Raw genomic sequence first — 15,175 nt, forward strand, 5'->3', positions numbered from 1 at the left:
TCTGGCTTAGAGGAATAAATTAAATTGCTTTATGACTTGAACATTGTCTTCATGAAGGAAGAGCTTTCCCAGAGTAATATTTTAAGAAATGTTTCCAACTGATGAAATAATGTACTTTAAACTTTTCCTAATGAGTATTTTCCAGGAGATAAATAAGTATGTGGTGCTCTGACATTCAGGGCTATCATATAAGGATTTTCCCATGATAGAGGTAGCTTGAATATATAACCCATCTTCAAGAAGTATGTCCAAAGGATGGCCTTTGATAGTGCTCTTGAGCCCTCTCCCACCTCTGTCCTCCTCCTTGCCATTTTGATTCTGATCTTTGGTGCTTCTGATGCAATTTGTGTTCAGCTGTCTCTGAGTTGTTTATGTTCCATATTCAAATCCCAATCGCTATATGATCATTTCCTGGTCTCCATATTTCTACAGCAGCAAGGCGATCTCACCTTGGGAACAAATTCTAGGGATTATTAGCTCTGACATAGCTCTGAAAGTGTGAAGAACACAAACTTCACCATTTGGAGGAAATCAATATTTTATTTTATTTTGTTATTTTATTTATTTATTTTTTATTTTTATTGTAGGCATATAGATAGCCTCCTGTCCTTATGAGGAAGAGCAGATTTAAGTCTTCAGATAAATGATTTTAAAATGTTTTCTTACAACGACTAAAAATAATTGGCCCCATCATGAGCAGATGTGAGAAAAAGAATTGAATGCTTTAAAATTCCTTTTTTCTGTAAATGTTTTGCAAAATCTATAATTCACACTTTGAGAAGACAGTTACCTAAACATAATAGCACTTTTTTCAAAAGAGGACCCAATGAATCATAACAGCTGGAAACCCGAGCGACAATATCATGACACAACTAAGAACCATATTCTTGACATTCACCACAGATTGTTTTGTTCTGTCTGCAGTATGTACATGTAACCCATCCCAAACCCTGAAGCAGTAAAGGTGCTGTTGGAAACCATAAAGCACCTTTACATATTTATGTGAACCTTCTTTCCCAACTGCGACCCCCACAATAGATTAGAATATGGGCAACCCAACTGCATATGCTGGTTCTATGGAGGGGCAGGAGGGGGATGGGTTATCAGCAAAGACCCTCCAGCCAGACTGCCTGCTAAAACCTCTATGTATCCAGACTCCACGTGGCCATGGGTGTACTACTTCACTTCATGTCCTCATTTGTAAAATGGGCATGATGAGGTTTCTTCTAGTTCATAGAGCTGGTGTGAGGGTTAAATGTGGTCCATTTATGGAGAGAACTTAGAACAGCGCCTGGCACATTGTGTGAACTGAATACATGTTGGCTCTAAATTTTTATTTTGTAGGCAGTGAATGTAGAAGCAGTTGCTGATCATTGCCCACCTTTACTCATATTTCTTGTTTAAGTTCTCTCTGGAGACTGGGTCTTGACAGATACACCTTTAAACATACCACCAGTGACATTTTCTGCTTGTTTTTAAATCCTCTATTACATAATCTATTCTATTAAGTCTTCATCCCAATGTAAAAGCATTCTATACCTGGTGTTTGTTGTTAGTTGAAAGTGTTTTGATTCTAACAGCAAAACTGATGCTTTTGTCAAATTGGCACCTCCTGAATCTCATTGCAGGAATTACTGTGATGGCTATTAAGGGTGAAGAGATAAGAATTAGGCCCTTGATTAGTTTTGGGAATGAGAGAGTTGCTAAGTTTAGCAACACCCTGACTTGTTATGATTATTATTTATTAGCTTCTCATCGGGAAGCATTTGGGTCCTGATTTGCTTATCAACTTGGAAAAAAAAAAAAGACTAATATCAGGACCAAAATAATAACCAGGATAGACCATCTTCCCTATAAGCTTGTAGAAAACTGAGAGACCATGCCTAGAATAGTTCACAGGTGGCACATAGAAGGAGGACTTCAAGGAGCAGCTGGCAGATACAGACTGAGTCCTCTCTAAGGAATGGGGAGACCATGTGGGCTACTAGGTACCCAAGCAGAGAGTCAGCCAAAACTTTTTGTTTTTATAATGGTCTGATTCCAGAATCACAGCAGTGACAATAGCTCAGACATGGGCATACTGTGCCTGAAGCTCTAAAATTAAAACATAATGCTTGAAGCTGGCAGTTATATTCCCCTAAATCCATTTTTAATTCCAAACAAAATACCCTTAAGAGGATTCTGCTCTAGCACTGCCCACTCTCATGGGTTTCATTGGCAAGATGGTTTTAGGCCAATCAATTTTAAATAACACATTTGGGTTCCTGCAACCTTTTTCATAATTTATGACTCCACATTTCTTTGGGATATACTGCCTAAAGGAAGGGGATCCACTTACTTGAAAATCCTACTTAAGCAGAAATCCTTTTTATTCAATTACTCTTGATTTTTTTCAAGTATCTACAAGTTTAAGTCTACTTTTTTTTTTTTTAATTAGGGAAGTTCAAAATAATGATCATGATCGACTTTATTTCTTTGTAATTTGGTGACCAGAACTTTGTAAGACTCCAGGGTCACCAATCTTAGACCTATGAGGAAGAAACAGTAAACTGAAAGGGTGGAAACTTAATGAAAGTCACTCGAAATGTTTTTCTTTGCTTTCAACTTGTTTTTCCCATTGTGATTTGATTGCCCTAATTATTATATAAAGGATTTCATGTGTACAAGGAAGTGGGCATGGATAATTGAGGGTTCCCATTTAAAATCTCTTCTAACAAGACTTGTCAGTAATGGAAATAACAGAGAGTGTTTCAGCCACAGGGAGACATGCATTTGAACCACTAGCATTCACCAATCACACTACCTAGCTGCTATCAGGCACTCAGATAAAACCTTGTTAATCCAATTAATTAGATATCCAAATCTAAGATAAAGGTCTACCTGAGACATGCTAATCAGAGTAGTTGCACGTTCCATTTGCATAAGTGCTAGGTGGCTTCTGCTTTTGTACCACTACAGGTGTACATGGAGAAACAGAAGAGATGGAAAGAAAGTCAAAAATATCCCAACATATGGATAGGGATAGAACTGACAGATGGGAACCACCTTAGATCTAGAAAGGCAAATTGGGAAAGGGAAAGATGTTTGAACCAAATTCAGGGGTTTGGTGTGAAACTATGCCATAACTTTTGGATCTTAATATCCTGAAACAATTTTCTTTACCCTTATTCATCTCAATCTTTGGAAAGGTGAACAGAAAAATAATTCTTTTGCACACAGAATGATTTCAAAGGATGACATACTCCTTCTACTGCCATCCTAAAAGCAGCTCTCCAAGAAACTTGTCACCAAAACATTTCAAGTTCTCCCATAAATTCCACCTTCAAATTTCACTACTACCCTCAGTTAAAACCAGTAAATCCTTTTCTGAGAATATTAACACCCGGGTAAAAATTGCTTTACCCACTCCTTCCTAATAAGACAAAAAAAGTTTCTGATAGGTCCATGAGCTCAGAGAGCTGAGGGTGCTCACTCCTGAATGTAAAAGAATGGTCTCTACTAAAACCAAGAGATTGAGGAGGTGAGAAGACTCAGTTCATATATTTTGCCTGATTGACAATCAAAGGCAGGCCCTAGATGAGATATGCTCCTAATGCTTCAAAATCTGTTACTATCCAGCATTAGGACATCTGGCATAGGAAATAAATGCAGATTTCCTCTGGACTCATTCAATCTCATGCAGCTTATAGATAGCTTACAGATCTATTCTGACTCCCTACTTTTATATATAAGAAAAGGCAACCAAGAGATGGCAAATCCATACTCACACAGCTAGTTCAGTGGCAGAGCTAGAAGTAAAACTCTGGGCTCTGGACACCTGATTCAGTGTTTTCCATTAACTCCAGTCCCAATTCCTACTACCCATATCATTTCATATCATATGGGGGATTTGTATGGAGAAATGGTCTAAGAGGGCAAAGAGACAAATCTGGCCAATATCCATTTGGTATAAGACAATGCTTTATTCTCTCTCATTTTAAGGTAAAATAAGGAAATGCTTCCCCACAAGGACTTGTTAGTTGGGCAAACTAGAGTCTTCATATTCGAGAACTAATTGTGATTTTCTGGAGAACATTAGCTCAAGCATGTTTATCCCTACAGGTGATAACCTGAAGAGAGCGAAGAAGCTCCCCAATAGTAATTAGAAGGGGTTTCTTTCTCCCATTCAAACCACTTCCAACATGTTCCTTGGTCATTTTTGCTTAGGCACCTGGCTAATGTTTTCTGTACTTGACATATAATAGCAGGGACTGCTAGATGCAGCCAGGCCGGTCTAGCTGTTCCAGATGCAGAAAGTAAGAGTGTTGTTGCCTCAGGGAACTGGTTGGTTCTAGCTGAGGAACACAGTCAACACTAAATGAATGAGATGGATAGATGCAAAAGCTACCAGCAGGACACAGGATGCCTCTCAGGCAGAAATCAAATAGGGATTTCATTGGAACTTGATGGATGGTTTAAGTCTTCTAGAGAAAGAACACTACCAAAGAAAGTGGGGCTCACCATGGAAACAAAATAAGGGTTACAAGACCATAGGGTTACTAGTGTTGCTATAGCACTTACAAGATGAAATGGGGCCCTGACCAGAGATTTTTTTCACACCCAAAAATAGACCCATCGGACTAATGATACCATTAGCCATTCAAATCATCCAACTAGCTTTCCTTGCTTTGGTTCCCTGCTTCTGAACCATATCTGATAAGCAAACATTCCCCTGGTGATTTGTGTCACCAAATGGAATACACAGGGTCAGAGATCTTAATTAGCCCATCAGATTAAGAGTTGTGTTTTTCATTAACCATTAGCATTCTGCTTTGGAGTTGTGATATCTAAGAACCAGCAGAAATGAGAACCTGGCTCTTTGCATATCTGGATCTGGAAAACTGAAAAACAGATGTAGAAGATAGTGAATTCATCAAGTCTCTACCTGGGAAGACTGTTTCTGGGCAGTGAGCCTGCTGTCTCTTCAGAGGGTGTTTTCACCACACCTCCTGAGGCTGTCACATCTGTCCGCTCAGCAGACACTACCTTGTTCATGAAATGCTTTTGTGTACGTGTAGATGCTATAAAGAATAGCAACCTGAATGCCAGCAGAAAGCGCCCTGAAAAAGGACATTCTTGGAAACCACCACAAAGTACCATGCATTTAAAATAAGAACAAAAACAGTACCTGTCTCCTTAGGTCTCTTGTTTTCTTGGTCATCTTGTCAATTGCAATGTTTAGAGGATCTCCTTTTTCTTTTCTTCCGGTCTATTAACAGAAGAGAAATAATCTCTGATTTAGAAAATTCAATGTTAGAGACATGGAAAATGTTTTTTAAAAAAATTCGGAAACACACAGAAACACACTTGATGGGTAGAATACAAACAAACAAACAAACAAAAAGACAGAGAGAGATTCTTTTCAACACACAGCTAACATGATTTGTCTCTAAAATTGGTTTTCTCCAAAACAAAAATTTGAATTGTTGAAAAACAATATATTCTGAGGATGGTTTACACATGTCCATATTCAACTTCATGCAAGCATGTTTTCCTCCCTCTCCAGACATTTATGAATTAAGTAAACACAGCAAGGATGTTTGTTTTTGCCTTCAAATACATTTTTTTTTTGCTTCTCTCTCACGTAAGCACACTTCTGAATAGGAAATGAATGAGATGATAAAAACTAAATTCAGAAAGCAATTTAAAATAAATTACCAGAATTCAGAGTTTCTGACGTACCAATAAATATACCAATATATACCAATATGCCAATATTTTCTAGACCACATTGTAACTTTCGTATCAAAGTCAAAGAGACATTCTACTAGAAAATAATAGTGTTTGTAATCTCTGTTCTGTCATGCACTGGTATGTTAAATATGGTAATAAGGAACCCACAGTTTGAAATCATAAGGAAAACATCTCTTATGACTCTAAGAGGCAGAGGTAAAAGCAAAACAAACAAATAAAAAATCCAAAACCTCTTCTTTTTCACTTGGAAGTTTGGAAGTTTCAGTAATAGTTTATTTTTTTAATTTTCCTTTTTTTCTCTCTCTCTCTTTTTTTTTTTTTTTGATGGCTGTAGTAAAACAATTAAACCAAAGAGAATTACCATTATCTTTTTAAAACCACAGCAGCAACAAAATTCCCATGAATGAAAAGCTCTACATAACTTTAAGGATGGCATTATGTACCCTTTAAGAGAAAATTGTTTTCAAAAGCTTTGTCAAGTCTATTACATTATCTAATCTTTAGTCAAATACCCTGAAAATTAATTAATTATTAATTTATTTACTTTTAAAGTTTATTTATTTTGAGAGTTAGGGTTTTGAATGGGGGTAAGGCAGACAGACAGACAGAGAGAGAGAGAGAGAGAGAGAGAGAATGAATCCAAAGCAAGTTCTGCACCTGTCAGTGCAGAGCCCAGTATGGGGTTCAAACTCACAAATTGTGAGATCATGCCCTGAGCCGAAGATGGACGCTCAACCGACTGAACCACCCATGCGCCCCCTGAAAATTTATCTATTTATGGTCTTACTGGCGAGTCAGTTCTTGTTCCGTATTCAAGTCTCTGCAGAATCATATAGGTCTCTGTAGTAATTGGTAATACGATGTAATGATAACAAGATAGTGTTTTGAGGATCCAGAGAAATTACCATTCTAGAGATTCCTAGATATACTCTTCCAGCGACAAAATCCTGGATGCATAAAGCTGAAACATACACATCAGATCTACTTAAAAGGAGAATTAAAGCAGCCATTTTTTTCTGCAACTTGCTTAATTTTTTTTCTGAACAAATGTCTGATGTCTAAATCGATATGGCTTTTATTAAAAAGCCATCACCAGGACACATGTGTGTCTATTTTTAATCATCTAAAATCTTACAAATCCCCATCTCTTTTCCATTCCCTAAACTCATTATCTGACCCTTGTGTATGTATACACTGAAGTTTATAAGTAGAAAGCGCTTAAAATAAAGTGGTAACATTTTACAATGTTGAAATATTAGCATACAAATAGCTCCAAGGAAAGGAAAAGTATTTGGAGAAGAACACTGTGCTGCTTTATCTGTGGAGGGACGCCGGTTACACAGCAAGTGGGACTTTGGTGCCCTGTCTCCAGATCCAGCTGAGCCACAGGTGTAGCACCCAGAGCTGCTTATTTTCTCTTTGGCTTTTTTCTTTTTTCTTTTTTCACCATTAAAATACAGGGCAGTTTTGAGACAGTCCAGACCATGACCATTCTGAAAACCACAGCTTTCCTATGCCCTTTCCACTTATAAGAGTAATGAAAACTCACCTTGAGAAATTAACAGTTATGAGTTTGGTCTAAAATGTGGCTATGAGAGAAGGAGACTGGATCACTGAAACTTTCAATGTGAAAAGACAAAAAGATCAAAAGAGTGTGGAGATAAAGACTGATTACTGAAAATAATACTAAGTGTCAGACACTGGTATCATTTTATCCCGCCAGTGGCATTCCATTATTATCACTTTACAAAAGAAAAAATAAAACCAGAGCAGATGTGGGATTAGGGAGAGGGCAATAAGGCACTCCCCTCAAGTTAGGGGGCACCATAGAACTCAGTAATCAAGATATATAATATTTTAACTCAATATTTTCAAAAAATCAAATTAATGCCAAAAAATCCATGTTGAACAAATATCAAAATTTTGAATAAAAGCAGGATCCAACAGGACCAGGTTTAGGTTAAGGTGAGTGAGGTAAGCCATGTAGGTCAGATATCATTTCTTTTTTTTATTATTTTTTTTTAACATGTTATTTATTTTTGAGACAGGGAGAGACAGAGCATGAACGGGGGAGGGTCAGAGAGAGAGGGAGACACAGACTGAAACAGGCTCCAGGCTCTGAGCTGTCAGCACAGAGCCCGACGCGGGGCTCGAACTCACGGACCGTGAGATCATGACCTGAGCTGAAGTCGGACGCTTAACCGACTGAGCCACCCAGGCGCCCCCAGATATCATTTCTTAATTTTTAATTTAAGAAAATTGGGGATGGGGATGAAGGAGTGCACTTGCCATGATGAGCACTAGGTATTGTATGGAGGTGTTCAATCACTATATTGTATATCTGAAACTAACATCACACTGTATGTTAACTAACTGAATTTAAATAAAAACCTTTTTAAAAAGGCAGGGAATGTATTTATACTAAAACCAGAATAAATCATTGTTTACCTAAAGTTCAAACTTAACTGAGTATCTTATATTATTATGTGCTAGACCAGGCAACCTTACCCGCAGGGGTAATAGTGATGTTCAAGATTGTAACTAGGGTTGTTACAGATATATATAGAAAGGCTCCAGTGCCTTAATCTGTGAAAAGAAGGGCAACATGGGATTCTGTGTCCCATTTGGCATCAATAACCTGTAACTGCAAAGCATATTTCATTACATGTGAAGCATCATTTTGGTCACAGTTAGAGACTCACAAAAAGTCATATCTATGATCCTCATGCTCAAGGAGCTCCTAATTCTGGAGAGTAAAGCAGAACATGAAATTAAGAATACTGACAACTATGCAGAAACTAAAACTCTAACAGGCTAAATTAACTGCTCAAAAGAGGAAGATGTTGCATTTGAGAAAGTCAAGAAATCTCACAGAGAAGTGGGGAGATTTAGCTACACCTCAAGACCTGGATAAGATCTGAATAGGAAAGAGGGTGGTACTTGAAGGGAGGACAGGGTAGCAAAAATAGAGGCATCCAGTCAACAAACATCAAGGTGGGTTCTAGGAGGGCAGTGAGTGGAATTGGCCAGTATTTTCTCCATGATGTGAAGTAATAGGTTTGATGAGTTGCAGAGACAGACAGGATACTTTTATAAGAGCTGCTTTATAGTGTGATTACTGCCAACCATATTTTGATCTGCAAAGTCAAAGGATCTCTGGTGACATTAGCATTCTATGTCACTGTGTTGTCAGGATTCTGTTTGTGTAATATTTGCAATCCTTTGTTTCTCCAGCTTCAAATCTTTGGCTGAAGACAATTAAATAAAATACAGATGACTTGGGTGCCATATTTGTTCTATCTAAAAAGGCTGGGAAATGGCAAAACAAGGCCCAGAACTTTGGAAATTTTGGCCACTGGCTTAAGATGTTAATTCATTGGCCCTTTGTTGGCTCTAGTTTCTTTTTTTTCCCTTTTTTTAAATACAATTTATTGTCAAATTTGTTTCCATACAACACCCAGTGCTCATCCCAACAAGTGCCCTCCTCCACGGCTCTAATTTCTTTAAATAAGGTATGTGTGCAGGAATAATGGTAATGGATCTTAATGCTCAGATTAACATAGCAAATGGGGACTAGCAAACCATCACTCTATGCCTCTATTAGGTTGGCATATGGAAATACTTTTAAATTATCAACTTAAATTGGACAGGAAGCCAATCACCAAGAGAGACAAAAAGAAAAAAAGAAAAAAAAAAAGTCTTGCCTCCTAGTGGCAGCCATCCATTATTAGGCTCTGTGATCTTAGACTAACAATTTGCCCATTTTTTACGTCTGAGTTTTCCCATGAACACAATGGATAGTGTAATATATGTCCTGTCTTTTCACCAGGTTAGCAGGACAATCAATCATGATGTCAATGTGCTGGAAACAATAAAAGGCATTAACAGTATTCAGGGTAATTAGGAAAGTATTTTTGCTGTGGAAAAAAATGAGAAAATTGATTTGGAAACTATGTAGAAACTATTTTTGGGTTACCTGGATTTCTGCTTTCTCCACTCAGGCAGATAACGTATGAATGAAAACTTTGCCAAAAAGGAGGATTCCTAAAGGAAAAACTATTTCTCTTTAAGGAAGAAATATTTGGGACACTTCATTTTAAATAGATAACTAATGTGAAATATTTCTAAGAGGTGAAATATGAGGCAGAAACTCCAGATAAATGTATTTTCCATAACAGGTTATTGAAGATATTTGTTAAATATCTAAGGATTTGATCATCTTAAACAAATTCTAGTTCCCAGGGAATCAACTAGGAGCCTCACCCAGCTCTTTTTCCCTCACCCTCCAAGCTTATAAGCTAAAAATAGTTTAAGAAACTGAAGTGAAAGGAGACCTATATCCTCATTGTGACATCATCACCAAATAATAAAACAAAAGTGCTTTGTCTTAAGTCACTCATTCAATTACTCCCTGACTTTGCTAAAGAGACAGAAACAAAAACCAGTTGTAAGGACTCTGTGCCAATGGCCATCTAAGTGATCTGGCAACTTCTCTAGACCTTCAACCTATCATTTGTCCAACAAAGGGGCCAGAGACAAGTTACAGAACCAGGAAATATGAGAGTCTGAAAAACCATCAAGGGGGCACCTAGGTGGCTTAGTCGGTTAAGTGTCTGACTTCTGCTCAGGTCATGATTTTGCAGTCCTTGAGTTCAGAGCCTGGAGCCTGCTTTGGGTTCTGTCTCCCTCTCTCTCTGCCCACCTCCCCACTCATGCTCTGTCCCTCTGTGCCTCTTAAAAATGAATAAACGCTAAAAAATTGTTATTAATAAAAAAAGTCAAGAATATATCCCTCATTACACAGAAGCTCTCAGGGCACTGCAGAAGAGGCTGGGTGGTGGCAGTCAGTTGGGGCTTTCTCATCTCTGAAATGTGGATAATGCTTCCTCTGTGAGAATGCTGTGAACGTTAAGAGAAATAGGATCTGTAAGAGTTAACAGAGTCCCTAACCCAGACTAGGTAACTCAGTCCATGTTGGTTTCCTCTCCTTCCCCACCCTGTGGCTCCCCTCATATGTGAGAACAGGGTCCAGAGAGATGAACTGATTCTGATCACCTAGCTAGTTAGTGTCTGACCAGAACCTCCGTCTTCCCATTCCAAGGATATTCCATTTTATGTCTAAATTATCTTCCATTTCTAAAATTCAAGGATTCTGTCATTTTCTAGAATTTCATTTGTTTCCATTCTAAGGTTACCAAAAAAAAAATTTAAAAATAAAAATTCTCAGTTTGAGTTAAATTTCCTTTGTCATATTTTGTCCACGGATCTTATGTGCCTTTCTCAGAGCCACTTCCCACTTGCCTCCTTTGTCTTCACCTGCAGAGAGTGGATCTACAATAGAGACAGCCATTTAATAAATACTATTATTTAAAAAAGAAGAAGAAGAAGAGGAGGAGGAGGAGGAAGAGGAGGAGGAAGAGGAGAAGGAGGAAGACAGGCACCAGTATTCTCTCACATTGCTCCAGGCGCCTTTCCTAGTTGCCATCTGTTGTGCTAGGGAGGTGCATGATTATTAAACTTTATTTGTTTTAGTCTTTGGGCTCTATTTTACAAAACACATTTGGAGTCAATCCATGGCTTGAACTGATGGGAGGAAAAGGAAATGAATTTCCTCATTTGGATTTTTATAGGGGATCCTTTATTCTCCCATTCTCTGGCTCTGAACTCAAGTCCTGTTTGCCAAAGTATCAGATGCTGTCAAGGAGACGTTCATAGTTCTATTTAATCCTACACAGAAAGATTAATAGAAATTTTGACTTTCACAATTAGTCTTCAGGAAAAACTCAGTATTTTAGTTCAGTAACTTGCTTATATTATCCTTTGCTTCTTTGGGAAATAAAAGTCCCTCTACTTTAGATAAGGATTTTCTTTTTTCTTCTCTTTTTTACTATATTAATATCCATCACCATTTCTGAAATAATGAAGATGTGTGCCTTATACTTATATGATATGCTGAATATTATACAAGTGATACTAACTCCCTAATTTATAAACAAAAAAAAATAATTTTTTAAATTTCCAAAATGGGATACTTATTTAAAGGCCATTCCTCATCCTACCCTAAACACATAATTCAATACAAATCATCCCTCATGGAGGGACCTGAGAATATAAATCTATCGTCTCAGTGCTTCCCTCAGATCCATGGCTTCTTGTGAATTTCGGGGCATGATATTAATGTGGGAAATGGTGTGAGAAGGCAGATGTTGATCACTCTTTTCCTTTTTCTCAAAGGTACCTGCCAACTTGATTGAATGTATGAGAAATCTTCAAAATATCAGATAGATGTGACTCTAATATATTGAATGTGTGGGGAGATAATCAAATGCCTAGTCTTCAAATTGTTGTTATTTGAAAGAAGTGGGAGTCAAGATCATCACAATGGCAGAAAGCGGTAATGGGCCACGCACTTTATATCCAACATATTTTCCTGTCAATTTAAACCTATAATTTAGACAACTGGGGGGGGAGAAAAAAAATTATCTATTGATTCAGCAGTCATCCTATCATATTTGGAGAGTTTCCCATCTACCCTCAAAACCTGCATATAGGAATCATATTCTTATTACAAATAGGACCATTATTTATGGAAGCTTGAACATTTCATAATACCTTTATATTATGTGTAAATCACAATCTGAGATTGTAGATCTTTCTAAACATTTCTCTTGGGAAAGAAATAGGTAATATCTCTCTAGAATGGATAAAAGTTTAGCAGTGTCCACAAATCAAACCCATGATCAGGACACTTTGACCACATCACAACCCAGCTTTCCTGGAACCTGGGATGAGTTGAGAGGTAGAGATAAAGGTAGAGAGGAAAAAGAAAACAAAACAAAACAAAACAAGCTGATGACAATGTGTCAGGGGAAAAATGTATCTGACACTTCTCTGAAAACTTGTCAGTGCCCAAGGAAAGGATCATCAACATATAAGAATATCAAGATGGCATTATTGGTAAGACCCCCAGACCCTATTTATTGGCCCAACAATATCGATATACACATTGGACATATTTTGCATTATATACCTTCATACTTTCCATTATATACTAACTTGTAAAGTAACACTTCATGTTACTTGTTTTGCTTATTACTCTGTCCTTAGCACCTGTTCCTGGCACATAATAGGCATTCAATAAATTTTATTAAATCAATGAATGAAACATACGGGCTTCCAAATCCAGTTGCACCTAAAGCCAAAGTGTCTGTCAATGGATTTCCTGCTGTCATGAGTGCATCAATTCCCTCATGTTTCTTTATGTTGGGTTTCTCTTGGCTACAACCAAAAAAGTCCCAGCTAAATCAGAGACATTAAAATACCAGATCGAAATAATCTGAAGGCAGGGTGGTAGAGGGGGCCCTACAAGGCCCCCAATGGACACAGCCCAGAGCGCTCCCTGAGACCTCACGCCTTTGTTTCACTCACAGAATTTTCCCTAACACTAATTTCTGTCAAAGCTCTAAATCCTAATAAAAGCCAATTAGTCAGTAGTCTTGAGAATTTGTCCATCACAAAGTATCTAAGATTTCTGCTTTCCCTCAAATTTTTCTGTCCATAGAACCCACCTAACCCAGGATAGGTCTGTAGCACCACATTTCCCTCCCTTATAATCCTCAGTATGGCCTGTCAACACCAAGCTTTCACTTCTGAGGGTCAATCCCTTAGTTCTTATTTAATTCTTACTGGATCCTTGCTTTCTACTAAACTTGGGCCTTTATTTTAAATTTTCAGAGTTGGATCTCCTTCTTGTAATATTCCACTTCTCTAAACAATTTGTTCTTTCTGAGCAAACTTTTTGACTCATGTTAGTACCTAGATGAAAGAGGCCATTCTCTCTTCAACCATTTGTCTAACCAGATTTTACCCATTCATTCTTCAGGAAACAGTTCAAAATCCTCCTCCTCTAGAAAATGTTTCTAAACTGATCTAGCTCTTAAAGATCTTCCCCTCTTTTGAGCATACCCTTCAACCAGATACTGTGTCAAATAATGCAGACATTAACAATTTACCATTCTGCATTATCTATTAAGTTTTCATGTGGTGGCAGAGTAGAATCTGAGCTTTTTGTGGGTGGTGAATGTCTGAACTTTCTCCTGGAAAACTTAGCATGAAACTCCTAAGAAGTGCCCCAGAAATATTTGTTTATGTATAGAAAAATGGATGCTCCGAGTAGGCACCTGTAGATAGGAAGAAGGTATGCAAGGGATGAATGATCTGGAAAATGTGGGGTCCTAAAAATAAATTTCACCTATTTTACAATTTTCTGATCAAAACCTTAGGGAGTGCTTGGCACCTGTGTAATGTTACACTTCTTGCTCTTTTACTTATTCCATCAACACAGGTGTAGTCCTCAATGATTATCTGCCAGACAACCCTGCACAAAAGACATATTTCATCAAAGCCCCCAGCTCCCAACCTTGGGTTAATTAACCACACATTCCTTCAAAGCCTGTGAGAGACCATGAATTGGGAAAACTGCTAAAAAATGCCATTTTATCTTTACAGTTGAGATGAAAGTAGCCAAGGAGAAGTGCAAATTTCTACTGATTTTATACACACAGAAAAACACATATATACCCACACTAAATAAATCATTTAAATTTCAGTGGAATTTAAACTTCCACTTCAGTTTTAAGTGCATCGTCCCCCAACCATTCCGTTAAAGTTAAAGCTATCCAACACCTAAAGGATCTCTAGAGTATGGTGTTTTCTACCATCTGAAAAGGAGGTCAATAACTGTGCCCACATTGTTGAGAGTTCACAGAAATCAGAAAATGCTCATGAAGAGGGTTACCTTATTTATGGAAAGTCTATCAATGCAGAGCCCTTTTGCCATAATCTACCTGTGCCTCATCTTAACAATGTATCAGGGGCCAGTTCATGTTGCAATTCCTTCATCACACCTTCCTGACCTCTCATTTCATAGGAGCCCATTGTCCTCTGAGTGACTGTAGCCATCTATATTATTACCTTTATCATCAAAAGGGCCATTTGTTTGGTGTTTTATGAACAATTCCCACTCAGGCAACACTTAACATATTGTGTAAATATCCTGCACTGTTAAGTGAATTTCATGTATCACACTCTAAAGGTAAAATACAAATATACAGATGTGTCATTATGATACTGTCTTGTTCAGAAACTTGTCATGATATAGTCATGTATCTGTTCCTTCTTCCCAGTAGGATGCACAGGAGCTTAAGGACAGTGTATTAGCTCAGGCTGCCAAAACAAAATGCCATAGACTGGGTGGTTTAATAAACAGAAATGTATTTCTCATAGTTCTGGAAGCCAGAGTCCAAGACCAACATTCAGAAGGTTTGGTTTCTTGTGAGGGCACTCCTCGTGGCTCACACACATCTGCCTTCTCACTATGTCTCGCATGATAGAGAGTAAGCTGGCTCACTGGTATCTTTATAAGGGTACTAATCTTTTCATG

The 15,175-nt window shown here is 37.8% G+C and overlaps 1 protein-coding gene across 5 annotated transcripts in view; it reads right to left on the bottom strand.

Annotated features, from left to right (window-relative positions):
* The window catches only part of CTNNA2 (catenin alpha 2), a 1,103,782-nt gene that overhangs the window by 266,405 nt on the left and 822,202 nt on the right, over positions 1 to 15,175 (bottom strand). For all 5 annotated transcript variants that reach the window (XM_058683538.1, XM_058683541.1, XM_058683540.1 and 2 more), the window contains one exon: positions 5,168 to 5,248. In XM_058683538.1, coding sequence (XP_058539521.1) covers positions 5,168 to 5,248 — 81 coding nt within the window. The remainder of the gene's footprint in view (positions 1 to 5,167; positions 5,249 to 15,175) is intronic.

Source organism: Neofelis nebulosa, chromosome 9, assembly GCF_028018385.1.
Source record: "Neofelis nebulosa isolate mNeoNeb1 chromosome 9, mNeoNeb1.pri, whole genome shotgun sequence".
Classification (NCBI taxonomy): Eukaryota; Metazoa; Chordata; class Mammalia; order Carnivora; family Felidae; genus Neofelis; species Neofelis nebulosa.